General features: G+C 59.4%; 2 protein-coding genes across 2 annotated transcripts; both read right to left on the minus strand.

Moving 5' to 3' along the window:
• Positions 1-2,080: 2,080 nt before the first annotated feature.
• LDBPK_250680 (epsin, putative) lies at positions 2,081-3,739 on the minus strand (the record flags this gene model as incomplete). Its single annotated transcript, XM_003861350.1, has 1 exon — positions 2,081-3,739. The coding sequence occupies one exon, from the start codon at positions 3,737-3,739 to the stop codon at positions 2,081-2,083; it is 1,659 nt and encodes a 552-aa protein (XP_003861398.1).
• Positions 3,740-7,275: 3,536 nt separating this feature from the next.
• LDBPK_250690 (myosin heavy chain kinase c-like protein) lies at positions 7,276-12,318 on the minus strand (the record flags this gene model as incomplete). The annotated part of the gene is made up of 1 exon (XM_003861351.1): positions 7,276-12,318. One exon carries the CDS (start codon positions 12,316-12,318, stop codon positions 7,276-7,278), a length of 5,043 nt encoding a protein of 1,680 aa, XP_003861399.1.
• Positions 12,319-13,967: the final 1,649 nt, after the last annotated feature.

The following is a 13,967-nucleotide window of genomic DNA, read 5'->3' on the forward strand; positions in this document are numbered from 1 at the left end:
CTGCCGTTCCTCTCATTTGAGCACGGCCTCTGCCCCACACCCTACCCACCCACCCGCTGGGCAGGGCGGCCTCACGGCCGCCCCCAGTGCGGCCGGTTGCCGCCTGGTGCATCTCCCTCGAGGTGGCTGAGGCTCCCCCACCACCACCGGCAGGCAGCGAGGACCGGGTGGGCTGCGCTCGAGCTACGTGGGCACTCTGACCATCATGTGAGTGGCGCAAGCGTGTTTCTTATCGCAGCTCTCTCCGACGCAGCCCCATCCAGGACCCGACCACCGACATGAGCCGCGATACATCGCTCTGACTTCTCCACGTTGTCGGTGCTTGACCCTGTCAGTACCAGAAGGGGTCAGGTGTTGGAAGAAATAGGATGGCTGCTTGGCTCCCCTACAGAGTGGGTGTACCGGGCCCTCGGATACCACTCTCTCAGGTGTGCCCCCTCCTCGTCGTCAGGGGGCGGGGGTGGGGACGCAAAGTAAAACGAAGAGCAGCAGAGAAGGCCATCGGTTCAAACAAGCGTGCTCTCTGGCGATCGTGCTTGAGCGCGGCACACGACGGCGAGATGTCAGTGCGATTCGTCCTCTTACCATCTCGCAAAAGAGGGAAGTTGTTTACGTGCACACATCCGTGAGTGTCGCGGGTAGCCGGACCGGACACTTGGTGCGTGTATGTGTATGTTGGTATGTGTATCGTCATCAAGGCACACGCACAAGCACCCGTACGCCTCGATGTGCGGCCGAGGCAGGAAGTCGCATACTGTGAAAGCCAGAAAGAAGGGGAAAAGACGTGTCTGTATGGCCCCCTGCGCTCTCTTAGCTTCCGTGTGTAGGCAATGCGGCGCAAGAAAGGGTGTGCCGTCAGCTTGACAGGATTGAAGCACAGACGTACAGAAAAACGGGCGCCTCAGCGAAGGCAAAGAGTGCCATACGCACCCAGATACGCAGCAGACAGACTCGTTCGCATGCACAACCGCCGCACAGGCGTCCTCAAAAGGCAAAACCGCACAAGCGAAACAAAACGAGCTGAAAAAAAAAACGAACAAAGAGGGCGGAGAACGAAGACGAGCGACGACACCCGACAGCAACGAGCCCCACCCCTGCAGCGCCCTTCCGCAGCAGCAAGCAACAAACGCAGTCGTCGTGCAACGACGGCGTACACTGTCACATTCACCAGATAAGGCACTCCCGCACGACACAAAAAGAGAGAAGCGGGAGCAAAGGAACCAATAAGAAAAAAAAGAGCACCGAGCATCAGAGGCGCTTCAGCCACATCGACGCACACGCATACAGGAGCACGCACACACACAGGGCACAGGCACACCGAGACACAAAGGAAAGCCGGAAAAAAAAAGAAAAAAGAGTTGGAGGTCGTATATGTGTGTTTGTGTGTGGTGAGTGCGTGCGTGTGTGCATGTGAGAAAGTGAGAAACGCCGGCAGATGCGCGCACACACATATATATATATATATATGCATATACAAGCGCAGCAGACACGCAAAACGGCTACAGAACACTAGGAAAGATAGCCATACAAAGGTAAAAAAAAAACGCTCAGACGTCAGAGTAGATTACGATCACTATTGTAGATTATGACGACGAATAGGTGGGTGGCCTCAATCTGCGCGCACAGCACGCGAACTTCGTCCCTCTATGCGAGCCTTCCACTTGGTGCGCTATCGTTCCTGACCCTGCTCCTTCCCAACCACCCCATCCACCCCTCCCCCTCGCGCCTTCTGCGCGCCTTTTCTCCTTTTTTTTTCTCGGCCTTCATGACGCCTTAGAGGCATGCGTGCATAGCACATCACACCGTATCCCATATGGGGTCCATGGTAAGCACCGAAGCGGCTCGATGGAAGGGGAGGGAGTCCCTTGCATCCAAAACGTACACACGCAGAACACGACCGACAGAGCAGCGTTAGTCGGCAACAACATGCATCAAGAACTCATCATCAGCGACACGTACATATATATATATATGGGCTGTTGGGTGGGTGGGGGTGTCTCTGAAATAGTGAAAGTGGAAGTGATAGGGAGGAGGGGGAGGGGGGCAGAAAGAGGGAGCACACTAGCGATGCTGTGCTCTCTCACTTATGTTGCTGCTGGTTGGAGAACCGGTCCAAAGCACCCCACATGTTGCCCAAGTTACCCCCGCTGTTCGAGGAGTCGAGAGCCCTCGCTGTGTTACTTGCCGGTGGCTGGCCCCATGTATCGGACAGCTGCGCAGGTGGTGCAGATGTCTGGCCCCAATGGCCAGGCTGAGGCTGCTGATAAAACTTACCCCAAGAATTCGACGACTGCGGTGGCTGCTGCGGCTGCGGTTGCTGTTGCTGTTGCGGCTGGCCCCACGGGTCCCGCAGCTGAGGCGGAGGAGCTTGACCCCACGAGCCAGCGCTGCCGTTGTTGTCCACGCGCTGCTGCTGCGAAGGTCCTTGCTGGGGCTGGCCCCAAGAGTTGCTTGTTGAGACGGTGGCAGATTGTCCCCAAGGGTGGAACTGCTGCTGTTGCAGCGGCGGCACGGGCTGTTGCAGCGGCGGCACGGACTGTTGCGGCCATTGCTGTGGTGCACCCCAAGCGTCGTTGGCTGTCTGTGGCTGCCCCCATTGGTTCTGAACGCTGGACGGCTGTTGTTGGGGCTGCCCCCACGAGTTCTGTTGTGGTGCAAGTCCGGAGCGGGAGTCGAGGAAGGAATCGAAGGGGTCCGCCGACGAAGCAGGGGCGGCGACAGCGGGCTGGGAGAACAGGGGAGGGGCGAAGAGTTCTTCAAGCGCATTCGTCGCGGGCGGGTTGGGCAAGGGGGCCTTTACTGGCGTGCTGGATGGCTTGTCCGAGTTCAGCGTCGGCAGCGATACGCCCTCGCGCCGCGCCCGTTCCTCCTCCTCCTGCTGGAGTCGCATGGCGAGCCTCTCGTCGTCCTCCGCGGTCACTTTCTGGCGCTCAGCCTCGTTCTGGCGCTGGCGGACCTTGGTTGCGTACATCTCCTCCAGCTGCTCGGCCGAAACGCCGCTGCGGCGCTCCTCGTCACGCTGCAAGCGCAGCGCCATCTCCATGTCGCACCTTTCCTGCTCCTCCTTGGTGCGCGGGCGCGACAGAACCGTCGCAGGGGGCGGCGAGGACCGGTAGGAGTCATAGGCCTGGCGGGAGCCCTTGCCATAGCTTCGGTGCCGGTCACGATCGCGGCTGCCGCCATATCCACCGCTGTAAAAGCCGCCATAGCCGCCAGCTCCGCTGTAGGGGGAGCCGCTGTTCGGGCCGCCGCCATCGCTAGCGTTGTGGGAGAGTTTCTCCTTGATCTGCGCGGCTACCATGCGCTCCTCGCGCAGCTGCAGGCCATCACTGAGAAGGTCCGCGACCTTCTTCGCCCGCTCCCGCACTGACACCCCGTGATCGACACCCTTGGGGTTAGTGTAGTAGAAGCTGGTGGAGATGGTGCGGATGAGGGGCACCAAGGCGCAGATCTCCGGCAGGTAACGGTCGTCGACGTTGCGGGCGAGATGGTCGATGACGAGCAGCGACTTGTAGCACGGGCGCCACGACTTGTCGCGGTTGTTGAGGCGGCTGCGCAGCTCGTTCAAGATTTCGGGGCCGCCGCGGGGGTAGGCGTTGCATACGGCATCCATCTGCGGCCCTGTCGGCCCCCATTTTTCATCGTTGGTCGCCTCGTGCACAATCGTGACGTACTCGCTCCTCGTGGCCATCACGCGGCCCCACTCCTTCACAGACCACAGCTGCTGTGTGAAGTTCATATCCTCCCTTTTCGATGGTCAAACGGTGGTAGTGGTCGAGTTCGACTCTCCGGGTGCACGCGCTTAGACGCGAGTCTGGAGGGGGAGGGAGGGAGGGAGAAGGCAACGGTATACAGATGATGCGCTCTCTCTAGCTGGAACGAGCAGAGAGTTCAACGCGGTGAAAGGAAAGGGCCTGCTGTTCCGAGAGAGTGCAGGAGATGCAGATACTCTTCCGACGCGCACGCACACTCACAGAAGCAGAGAGATGAAGTAACAGAGAATGCACGAAACCTTGCCGCCACGCTCAGGCTGGGGCACATAGGAGGAGTTCTACACTTGTGCACGTCGATAATGACCAGAAAACAAGGGGGAGATAAGCTTCTGTTGATGTGCACACGCGTGTGTGTCTATCTGCCCTTGATTCCCTCGCCCTCTTTTAGTGGCCTTTAGGGTGCTGGCCTTGCTCTACGTGGGGGAATATCGTTCGCTTGTTGCGCTGCTGTTCCCTGCTGTGTATACGTGTGTAGCCCTGTGTGGCAAGCAGAGAGGCACACACACAAGTGTGCGCGCTCGGAGTGCGAGTGGGGGAGGGGAGAGCTGACAATGCGTGAAAAACGGGCAGCAAGACCACTGACGAGCGGACGAAACAGAGAGAGAGAGAGTCTGTGAAACACGGGGTGGGAGAGCGATCCGGCGAGCCTGAGCGGGCACGAGTGAAAAAAAAAACGCACAGGAAAATGAAAGGGACGCGCAGAGAACCCAAACAACAACGAAGCAAAGGAATGGTCGGCCGACCTGCGCTCGCGCGCGCACACACACACACGCAGACAGAGACAGAAGGGGGAGGGGGATGGAAACAAGGGCTCTGGTCGTATGTGGAAGAGAGAGCGAGAGAGGGCTAGAGAGAGCGGCAAAGGTTCGGCTCTTCGAAAGAAAGAGGTAGACGGAGATGTGCAGAGACGCGCTGCAGAGTGGGGGTGGGGAAAAATGAGGGGGAGAGAAAAGAAGGGGGAGAGCTGGGCGCAACGTTCACGCAGTTTTGCGTGTGTGTGTAGGGGGAGGGGGGAGGGGGGAGGGAAGGATGCAAAGAGGGGAAGAGGAGAGGGCAAGAAGTGAGAGGCCACACGGAGAAGAGAGAAGCGAGGTAAGGTGGCATTGTGGAGGGGGGGACAAGTCGTACAGGCATGTACGAAAGATGGAAATAGAGAAGTGGCAGGGATAGCAAAGAGGAGGAGAGGGAGTCAAGCACACCATTTTGAATCTCCTCATACCCCTCGTCGTTGTTCTTCCTCGTTCTCGTATCAGCTCCGTCATGTGGATGCTTCTGTAGCATGGCTGCCATCCAGAAGAGCCACGACTTTACAGCCGCAGCACAAGAGGTACGCCGGTGCGACAAACAACGGAGCTTCAAGTGCTTTCCACGCCGTCCTTTTTTGTCATCGTCATCTCCGGCCGGGTTGTCTGCCGGGAGTGAGACCTCACCCTCGTGAGCTCGAAATCGGGACACAGATAGTCACGCACCGAGAGAATGGAACAGAGAAAACCAAAAGAAGAGAGCAACACAGACACGCAGCACACCACCAATCTCACAACGAGCCCTCGCTTGTCAGCGGCGGGCAAAGAATGCCCGTATACGGGCCAACCAAAAGAGGGCTCGGCCGATGCAGACTCGAAAACCAGAGACGTGATGGTGGGCCGTGTGAAGAGGCGAACTCAGGTGCAGGACGTCGTTATACAAAGACGTGAGCATACACTACTCGCTTGTATCTCCTCCTCGTCTCTCTGTCACCGAGCCAGCATTCACAACATCAAGAGAGCAGCGGTCTCGGCTGCCCGCCGCAGTTTTCCGTCTTCATAGACATCACCCACTGTCGCCGGGCAGAGCAGCGAAGCCGCGAAAAAGAGAGAACAACGAGAGCAAGATAGACATCAAAAAGAGACGAAGGGAGATGAGAGAGAGAGATTCGGGGGTTTGGGGGGCAGGCTGGGCGGAAGTCGTGGCACAACTGGTCTAGGAGGAAGAGCAACAAAAGAGGAAACGGAAATGAGCTGATGGGAGAGAGAAGGAGGCGAGAAGCGTCGTTCCCATGGCTGGAAAGGAATAAGAAGAGAGCCGAAAAATATAGACGCGAAACGACAACAAAGAGCACGACACATCGCAGCCGTTGAAAGCAGAACGACAGCGCAGGAGAACGCCAAGGAAAAGAAACGGCGGTGGTGGTGGGTTCTTCCAATGCGCACAGAGAGAAGAGCGGCACAGTGTGGAAAGGGTGAGAGGCACACGTGCGCACACGGCGGAGGATGATGCATGGAAAAGGCGGCACGGGGGGAGGGCAGTGAGATAGAGAAAAGAAAAAGAGGGCCAAGGAAGGGGGAAAGGGAGGCAACAGCAACACAAAACGAAGCAAGTCCACAGACCCCGTCCATTGCAACGCCTCACATGTTGGCCGTTCTCCATCTCTCCTTTTCTCTCACATGCAGGAGTACGCATTAGCGCAACAACGGTTTCGTTTCGCATTCTATTTACCTGAGCCACAACGAGTCCATTCTGTAACTCCGATTTCCTGCGTCGAGGTGCATCATCATCTTCGCCTCAAGCACCGAAGCGCGCACACGGGGTGCAATCATCACGCAGCAGCAGTGGAGTAGAACACGCAAGAACGAGCCCACGGCAAGCGAAGAAAGCCAGGCAGCTCTCCGGGGGTGGCCGTGTGAGAACGACGTACGCACACACGCGCGCGCACACACATATATATACGCACACACAGCAAAACAAAAGGGGAGACGAAGAAGCCGAGGTGGTTGAGGAGAACAGTGGCATCCACCCGCCCATCCACATGGAAGCGGAACACAGGAGGAGAGAAGGAAAAGCGGAGGCGAGGGACGAGTAAAGATCCGTGGGTGCGAGGAGGAGGGGAGGGGAGGAGAGGGGATTCTGTGTGTTTGTGTGTACCCGCTCACTGAGGCGGCGCTTTGGATGGGAAGAAGAGGAGGGTGTTAAACGGGTCTACCAACGTCGCGTCAGAAATATGCACATGGTACGCGCCCATAAGTGCCCTTTCTGCATGCGTGTGTGTGTGTGTGTGTGTTCTCGTGTGTGTTTATGTCTCGCTCGCTCGCTCTCTCTCGCCCTGGGAGAGAAGTGGGCGGAGGGGGTGGTGTTGCTAGTCAGTAGCCACGACGCACGGAGGTTAAGGTGGAGGGGGCGGCGGATTCAACAAGACGGAGACAAGAATGAAGATGTAAGAGAAGATCCAACACACCTGGAAGGAACAAAGGAGAAGGGAGAAGCGCGCCGATACGTGTGTGGGGTGTGCCTGCGAATGGTGCACACATACAGAGAGAGAAAGAGAGGGTGGGGTGCACCAATATGTTACCACCACGGCCACCCTCTCTTCTCCCTCCAAAAGAGGGAAGTCAAGAGAAGAGAAACGAGCGCCAGTGCGTGCACAAGTGGTAGCATCAGCACAACGTTCACATCGGGTATGCGTCAACAAGTGCTACGCGCCGCACCATTGGCAGCGAGCACACGCACAAACATACACTCTCTCTCCTCAGTGCAAATGAGGGTGGCCATGGTAGCGGGACTCGGACCTCTTCGGCATCTCCTCCACCGCCGAGAACACCGGCCGGCGACTGAAGGACTGGCGACGTGACCTCGGCCTATGTGCCATGGCTACCTCTTCCGTGGATTGAATCGTCGGCGCCACTGCAGCAAACGAGCTCTGGTGCGAGGCGCATCTTCCGGTAGGGCTGCCGACAGCGCCCGTCACGGGTGGGTGCGGGTAGAAATTGGGCACGCCACCGCCCAGATTGGTCGTTCCACTGGGCCGCACATGCGGCGTCTGGTGCAACGAACCGACGTTCTCTCCGCTCCTCGGCGCCGTCAAGAGGTGGAATCCTTCCGGGCTAACGCTAGACTGGGCGCCGGCGTATCCGGGACGCCCCCCCGCGGGGGGGCGCAGCAGCGGCACCGCCACCATCACAGAGCCTTGTGGCGGGGGACTTGCACTGGCGTGGCCAGCACCAGCCATACCGCTGGGCGCGCCGCCGCTCTGCTCACTCGCGGGAGGGTAACTTTGAAGCGCCGAGAAGGAGCTGCCGCTACCGTACCCGTTTGGCACACTACTGCCTTGCGGCGGCACTGACATGAGGCCGCCCGCGACCGTGGAGACGAAGTACTGGCTCTGCGGCCGGATGAGCGCCTGTCGCGGGTAGCGAACGTACTTTACGCCGCAGTTCTGCACCGGCCCCACGCGGTGTGGCAAGGCTCCCGGGGTCAGCGCAGAAGGCGCTGCTGCCAGTGGCGACGGAGACGACGGTCTGCTGCCGGTGTGCAGCGTCTGCCGCGGTGGCGGCGCTGGCGACAACATCAGGTTGGTCTCGCTCGGCTGTCGCGAACCGAGCTGCACGCCGTTGTGCTCGTGGCCTGGAGTGTTCCCCGAGGAAGCGCGGCGGGCGAGCACGAAGGCCTTCGGGGGGAGTCGCTCCTCCTTCAACCCAGACGCGCAGGGCATCGCTGTATTCAGACGATCCTTTGCCGCCGGTGTGCCTGGCCCGGCGCTGCTACGGCCACTCCCTGGCGACGCCAGAGGTGTGATAACGGCACCCTTGGCGTTGCGCTGCAGCGGAGGCAGGCCCACAGCGCGACAAACCTCGTTGCACCTGTGGCTCTCGAGGAAGCGCCGGATGCCCTCTTCGCCGAGGTTGCCGCGGCCATAACCCTCCCCGTCTGAGGAGAGAATCTGCGGGTCGGTGTAGTAGTCGTCGACGCCTTGGATGTCCACCACCATCAGCTCATGATTGCTGGCGTGGTACGTGAAGTGCGAGAAGGCCTGCGGCGTCCACCGCGCCTTTCGCCGCACGTAGCCGCAGTTGTTATTGTACTTCACAAACTTGCCTGTCAGCTGCGGCTCCATGGCCAGTATCAGCGGTGGGTTGCGCTTCGGTAGGACCAACACAGCCGCAGGGACGAAGCGGACCTCCTTCGGTGGATGCATCATGTTGAAGGCACGTGCCCAGTGCCCCGCAATGCTGTGCATTGAGACGTCGTCAAAGTACTGGTCGTCCCTCACGGTCGACCTCAAATACCGCTTCGCCACCAAGAGGCAGTTGAGCCGACGCATGTCGATCATGTAGTAGGACGCACGCATGTTCCCCTTCGAGAAGGGCTGCGGATTCAGCACCACGCTCGTCTCCACACTGCCCCAGCAGCCCTCGGCGAGGTTCCACTCGTGGATGATAGCCGGCTCGGCGTAGCTGTGCAGCTGCGGCACGCAAGAGTAGCGGTACTTGAGATCGGAGAAGGCAGCCACAGGGGGCGGCACAGTGCAGCCTCCCACCAGCTGCAGCACCTCCGGCACCAAGCTACCGCTGCTACTGTAGCTGCTGTAGCTGTACCCGGAGCTGCCGTCGGCGCTCTCGTCGTCGCTACTGCGGCTACGCAAAGAAGAGCACGACGAGGACGGGCTCCGTCTGGCCTTCCGCGCCGCTGCCATTGCTGCTGATACGGCTGCCGCCGGTGTTAGAGCTTTTTGCCCTGCGCCACACCCTTCCGCACCACCAGCACCCTTCACCGCCGGCTCGACTGCTGCCGGCTCCCAATCCCTCGTATGAGATCGACTGTATGCGGAGCAGTACGACATGGAGGTGACGGGCATGACGGCGGTCCCCTTCGTGACGGCGCCAGTCAGCGCATCGCCCGTGGGCGACTGGTTCAGGCCTGGCTCCACTGACTGGCTCGTCTTCGCATCGGGTCGCAGAGGCAGACTCGACCCTTGACAATGATCGGCCCCCCGTCCTGGAGCAGACGCAGTCATCAACGAAGCCTCGCTCGCATCGGCCGAAGCGACATCGCCATTTGCATTGGCCACGGAGACAAGCATGGCAGCGAGCGAAGTGCCGGCCGCCAGCGAGGGCAGCCGATACCGCTGCTGCACCTCCTGTTGCTGCTTCAGTTCCAGAATGGCGGCTGTTCCGGATCCCGCCGCGGCTGCGGGAAGGTGTGGGGATGGACTCAGCGCACCCCCGTCGGGCATCGGAGCGCGCTCGGGAACCACGTCGACGACGGAGCCGCTTTCGTCCATCGGTTGTCTGCGCGGTGGACCTCGGCTCTCGTTGTCATCGTAGTTATCCGCGCTGCCGCCACTTGCCTCAAGCGTAGCATCGTGCTCCATACCGAAGCCCTCGGCGTCCGCATTGTGGACCTGCAGCTGCCCTTCCAGGCCGCTGACGTTGGCTGGGGTGCTGCTGCTTACGTGGAGAAAGCTGTTTGTGCCTCCCTGATGTTGCGGCCTGCCAGCAATGTCGGTGAAAAGGCGACGCCGAAACGGCATCGGGGTGCTCGACATCAACTTCGAAGGGTACGCCGTGCTGGGAACGACGGGAGCGCCTCCACCAGAAGCGCTCGTGCACCGCCGTCCTTGAAACGCCTTCAGCAAGGAACTGCTTCCGTCGGCCAGCGCATTGGTGGACGCGCTGCACGTGCTGGCGAGGACCTGCGGCGAAAGCGTCGCAGCAAGATCCTCCAAAGAGGACCTGTCGACCAGGCTCGGGACGCTCTGCTCGACTTCCGACTTTGTTGATGGCTGCCGCGCGTGCGAGCTTGTCACCTTGGCATCAGGGTCTGCAGCCGCGGCGGTAACAGGTGCCAAAGGCTGAGACAGTTCCGGCGAGGACGACAGCGGCGGATGCTGCTTAACAGCACCCGCCGTGGGCACGGGCGCCGGAGAGAAAGAAGCAGAGGGATCGCTGCTGTGGTACGGCCTGCTGCCGCTCCAGTCACCATGATTGTCGCGCTCGAGGTGTGGCGAGGCCGCCGCTGCGGAGGAGCGCATTGCCTTTTTCGCAGCACGCCGGCGCTGATGCTCCGCCTTGTACTGGCGACGCTCCTCCGACGACATCTCCTTCATCTTCTCGTGCTTCAGCTGTCGCTTGCGCTCGCGCTTGCGGGCCAGGGCGCTGTCCGACCTGTGAGCAACCGCAGCCGCCTTCAGCGAATCAACAGCCACGCCGTTCTCGCCCTCCGCCACTGCCTCGCCGTTTTTTTGCCGCTTGGCCTTGCCCTTCTTCCGTGTCTTCCTCAGGCGGCGCTTCGCCCGCTTCTGGTGCGCGGCGTCGTCGTTCTCGATGGAGTCGCTGGGTCGCTGCTGGCCCGTCGCGCCGCGCGCGGCGGTCGTGTAGTTGTCGTGGTCAAGGCTTTGCAAGCTTCCGTGCTTGGGGCCGCTGGAACGCTCGCCGGTCGGCGGTCGCGTCGCCTCTGGTGCGTAATCGCCGCTCTCGAGAACGGCGGTGTCGAAGCGGCTGAAGCCCGAGTTCGCGATGGGCGTGACGGCCGCGTTTTTTTCGAACGGAAAGGCGGGGGTGTTTGCACAGGTCGTTTGCCCCATCCCGGTCGAGTTCCGTGAGGACGACTGGCCCGTCAGACCGCCTGTCAGCGTCAGCGGTGCCGCCTCCACCGTGAGCGACACCGGGGCTGTGGCAAGCATGGTGGTACCGTCGCCGCGGTCGCTGACCTCGATTGGGGTCGGCTGATGCCCTCTCGTCTTGGCATCGTCGTCACTGCCCATGCCCATGGCAATCGCACGGCGTGCAGACTGCACCAAGCTGAACGAGCTGGATGGCTTGATTGAGTCGACATCACAACGCTCATCGCTGCTTCTGGGGAGGGCCGCCGGATGCAGCAGCCGCGGTGGCTGCCCAACAGCTGCCGACGCCTCCAACACAATCTTCAGGGCTGGCGCAAGACACGGGCCCTCGTCTTCGTGGCGCATCGAGTTGAGCGAGGAGGAGCAAGACAGCGTCGGCAACCCAATACCAGCACTCGAACCCTCCAGCTCCTGCAGGGCGGTGGGAAACTGGCGACCTCGCAAGCTGGCGGAGGCGCTCGTCAGAGAGCGTGTGATGGGTGGCAGTTGCACCTGCGACGGCACATCATCATTCCTGCCGCCGCCCATGCCGCTGGAGTCTTCACGGTCGCTGGGAAGGCGATCACGCGCTCTGCCGCGGTGCAGCCGGAGTGCGCTGCGTGATATGGACGATACTGATGACTCGACGAGGGAGATGCTTTCGGACAGAAAACCACCTCGTAATGCGGCGTTTGACAGGTCCTTACCCGGCGGGGATGTGGCTAGTAGCCCAGCCACCGGCCCGCTAGGGCCTAGACTTCCCAGAGTGGACAACGCACGCGGCGAGAGAGCGCGCGAAGCAGTACCAACCCCATCCTGTGATGTTGACGGTTGTGCGGCATCAGCGGGAGAGGAGCTCATGCCTTGAGCCTGCTGCTGCCCATTCATCGATTGGGTGGAAGGAATGGCGAGCTCGGTGAAAAGCTCCTTGCGCGAGGCCATCATACCGGCCAGCAGCGGCAAGCTTGCCTGGGAAGTCGGTGCGTCTCCGCTACAGGATCCGATGGTCGGGTTAGGACTACTGTCGCGGCTGATGTGGTGATGCTTGTCGCTCTTGTGCCGCCGTGGCTGGTCTATGGATTGGCGCTCGCTAGGCAGAGGAGGCGAAAGCCCACCAAAGGTGGCCGCCACGCCGGTACTGCGGCGTAGGGGCGCCGCCTCATCATGCAGTTGCAGCGGAGACAAGTCCATGCGATGCGACAAGCTGACTTTGGCGTTGCGTGAGGCACTCAGGTTGGAGGAAGAAGCGTTCTGAAGGCTGTCCACGAGCTTCGCCACCTACGGCCACATAATACGGTTGTAGACCAAGAAAACGTCAGCAGCGGCCCTGTGCAGTGTGGATGTTACCAAGGGGATGTGCTTGTGCGCACTCTGCCCTGCTCGATCCCCTCTGCGGTCGAATTACCCGAGTACAACGCGAGGATGCGGAGACAAGGTAGGAGCGTGGGCACCCAAACGCGAGAAGAGGAACCGAAAACAACCGAGAAAGAAAAAGAGAAGAGGAGACGAAGTGATGTGTGATCTCTAAAGGGCGACAGAGACAAACAAAAAAAAAAAGAAAGCGGCAAGCGTCGACGGAAGACAGAGTGATGGGAAGGGGGGAGAAGATGGAGATAGGGATAGAGAGAGATCGAGAGAGAAAAGGCAGCAACCAAACACGTAATCAAAACATCTAGTGTGAAAACGAAAATAAAGAAAAAAGAAAGGAAAAGAAGGACGAAGCGTGCCGTGTGTGTGTGTGTGTGTGTTCAGTCGTACTGTTTTGTTTTCAACGATGATGACATAAAAATAAAACAACGAAAAACAGCAGATCCCAAGGTGCAAATGCAGAAAAGGGACAGGGAGAGAGATGGAGAGAGAGAGGGGGCAGCACACAACACATACACAGCAAACAGGTGGTCGTAGACGGCGAGAGAGGAGGTGGGAGAAAGGGGAGGGCCGTGAGAGGTAAGAAAGAAGAGAGCAGGGAAGAAATCAGATCAGCATACGCCAAGCAACAGGACAGGAAAAGACACAGAGCCTTTTCAGTGTACGCAAACGAAATGATGAGGTGAAACGGCGGCGGCGGACAACGTGAACGTCAAAATGAAAACACAAAGGAAAAAGGAACGAGGAAGAAACAGCGGAGACGGAGTGAGGGCTAGCCGGTGAGCACCAGCAAAGACATGAAACCAAAAGAAAAGGAGGGAGGGTGGGGCAGAAAGAAACACAAAGAAGCTGGGTAAGGAGCACGAAAAAAAAAGGGGCGCCGCACACAACGACAATACCAACAACGACAACAAAAGGGGAGAGAGAGAGAATGAAGCGTACAAACGGGCACTCAACAAAAGAGGGTGTGAAGGAAAGAGGGTGGGGGTTGTTGTTGTGGATGGGGTGGGGTTGCAGCCCACGAGTTCGGTGGGGTTGTCGTAAGATCTCTCCCTCACATACACACAGAAAGACACAAATACGACTATATACGGAGAGACAGAGACAGGCAGGAGTCTCGGTCGCCGCGTCCTTCTTGACTTTTAGTTTTGAAAGCGACACGTCTGTGTCTTCTGATCGGTCCACCTCCGATATATTTTCTCGCCTGTATGCCACTTTGTTAGGCCTTTGTTGCTGTCGCTGACACAATTCGCGACTGTTTATCGCCCACAAGAGAATCGCTGGAGCAAGAAAAAGAATGGCGGCGCAAGAAGAAGGATAGCGTGTGGAGGTGCGTGTGTGTGTGTGTATGTGTGTAGCCCAGGCCGAACGCCGCAGCGACACAGGAAATATGTACACGGAACGAGAGTAACAGCAAACCAGAAAAAAAAAAGGAGATGTGTACACTACAATTTTTTGGGGGAGAGAGAGAG

This window comes from Leishmania donovani, chromosome 25 (genome assembly GCF_000227135.1).
Source record: "Leishmania donovani BPK282A1 complete genome, chromosome 25".
Taxonomy (NCBI): domain Eukaryota; phylum Euglenozoa; class Kinetoplastea; order Trypanosomatida; family Trypanosomatidae; genus Leishmania; species Leishmania donovani.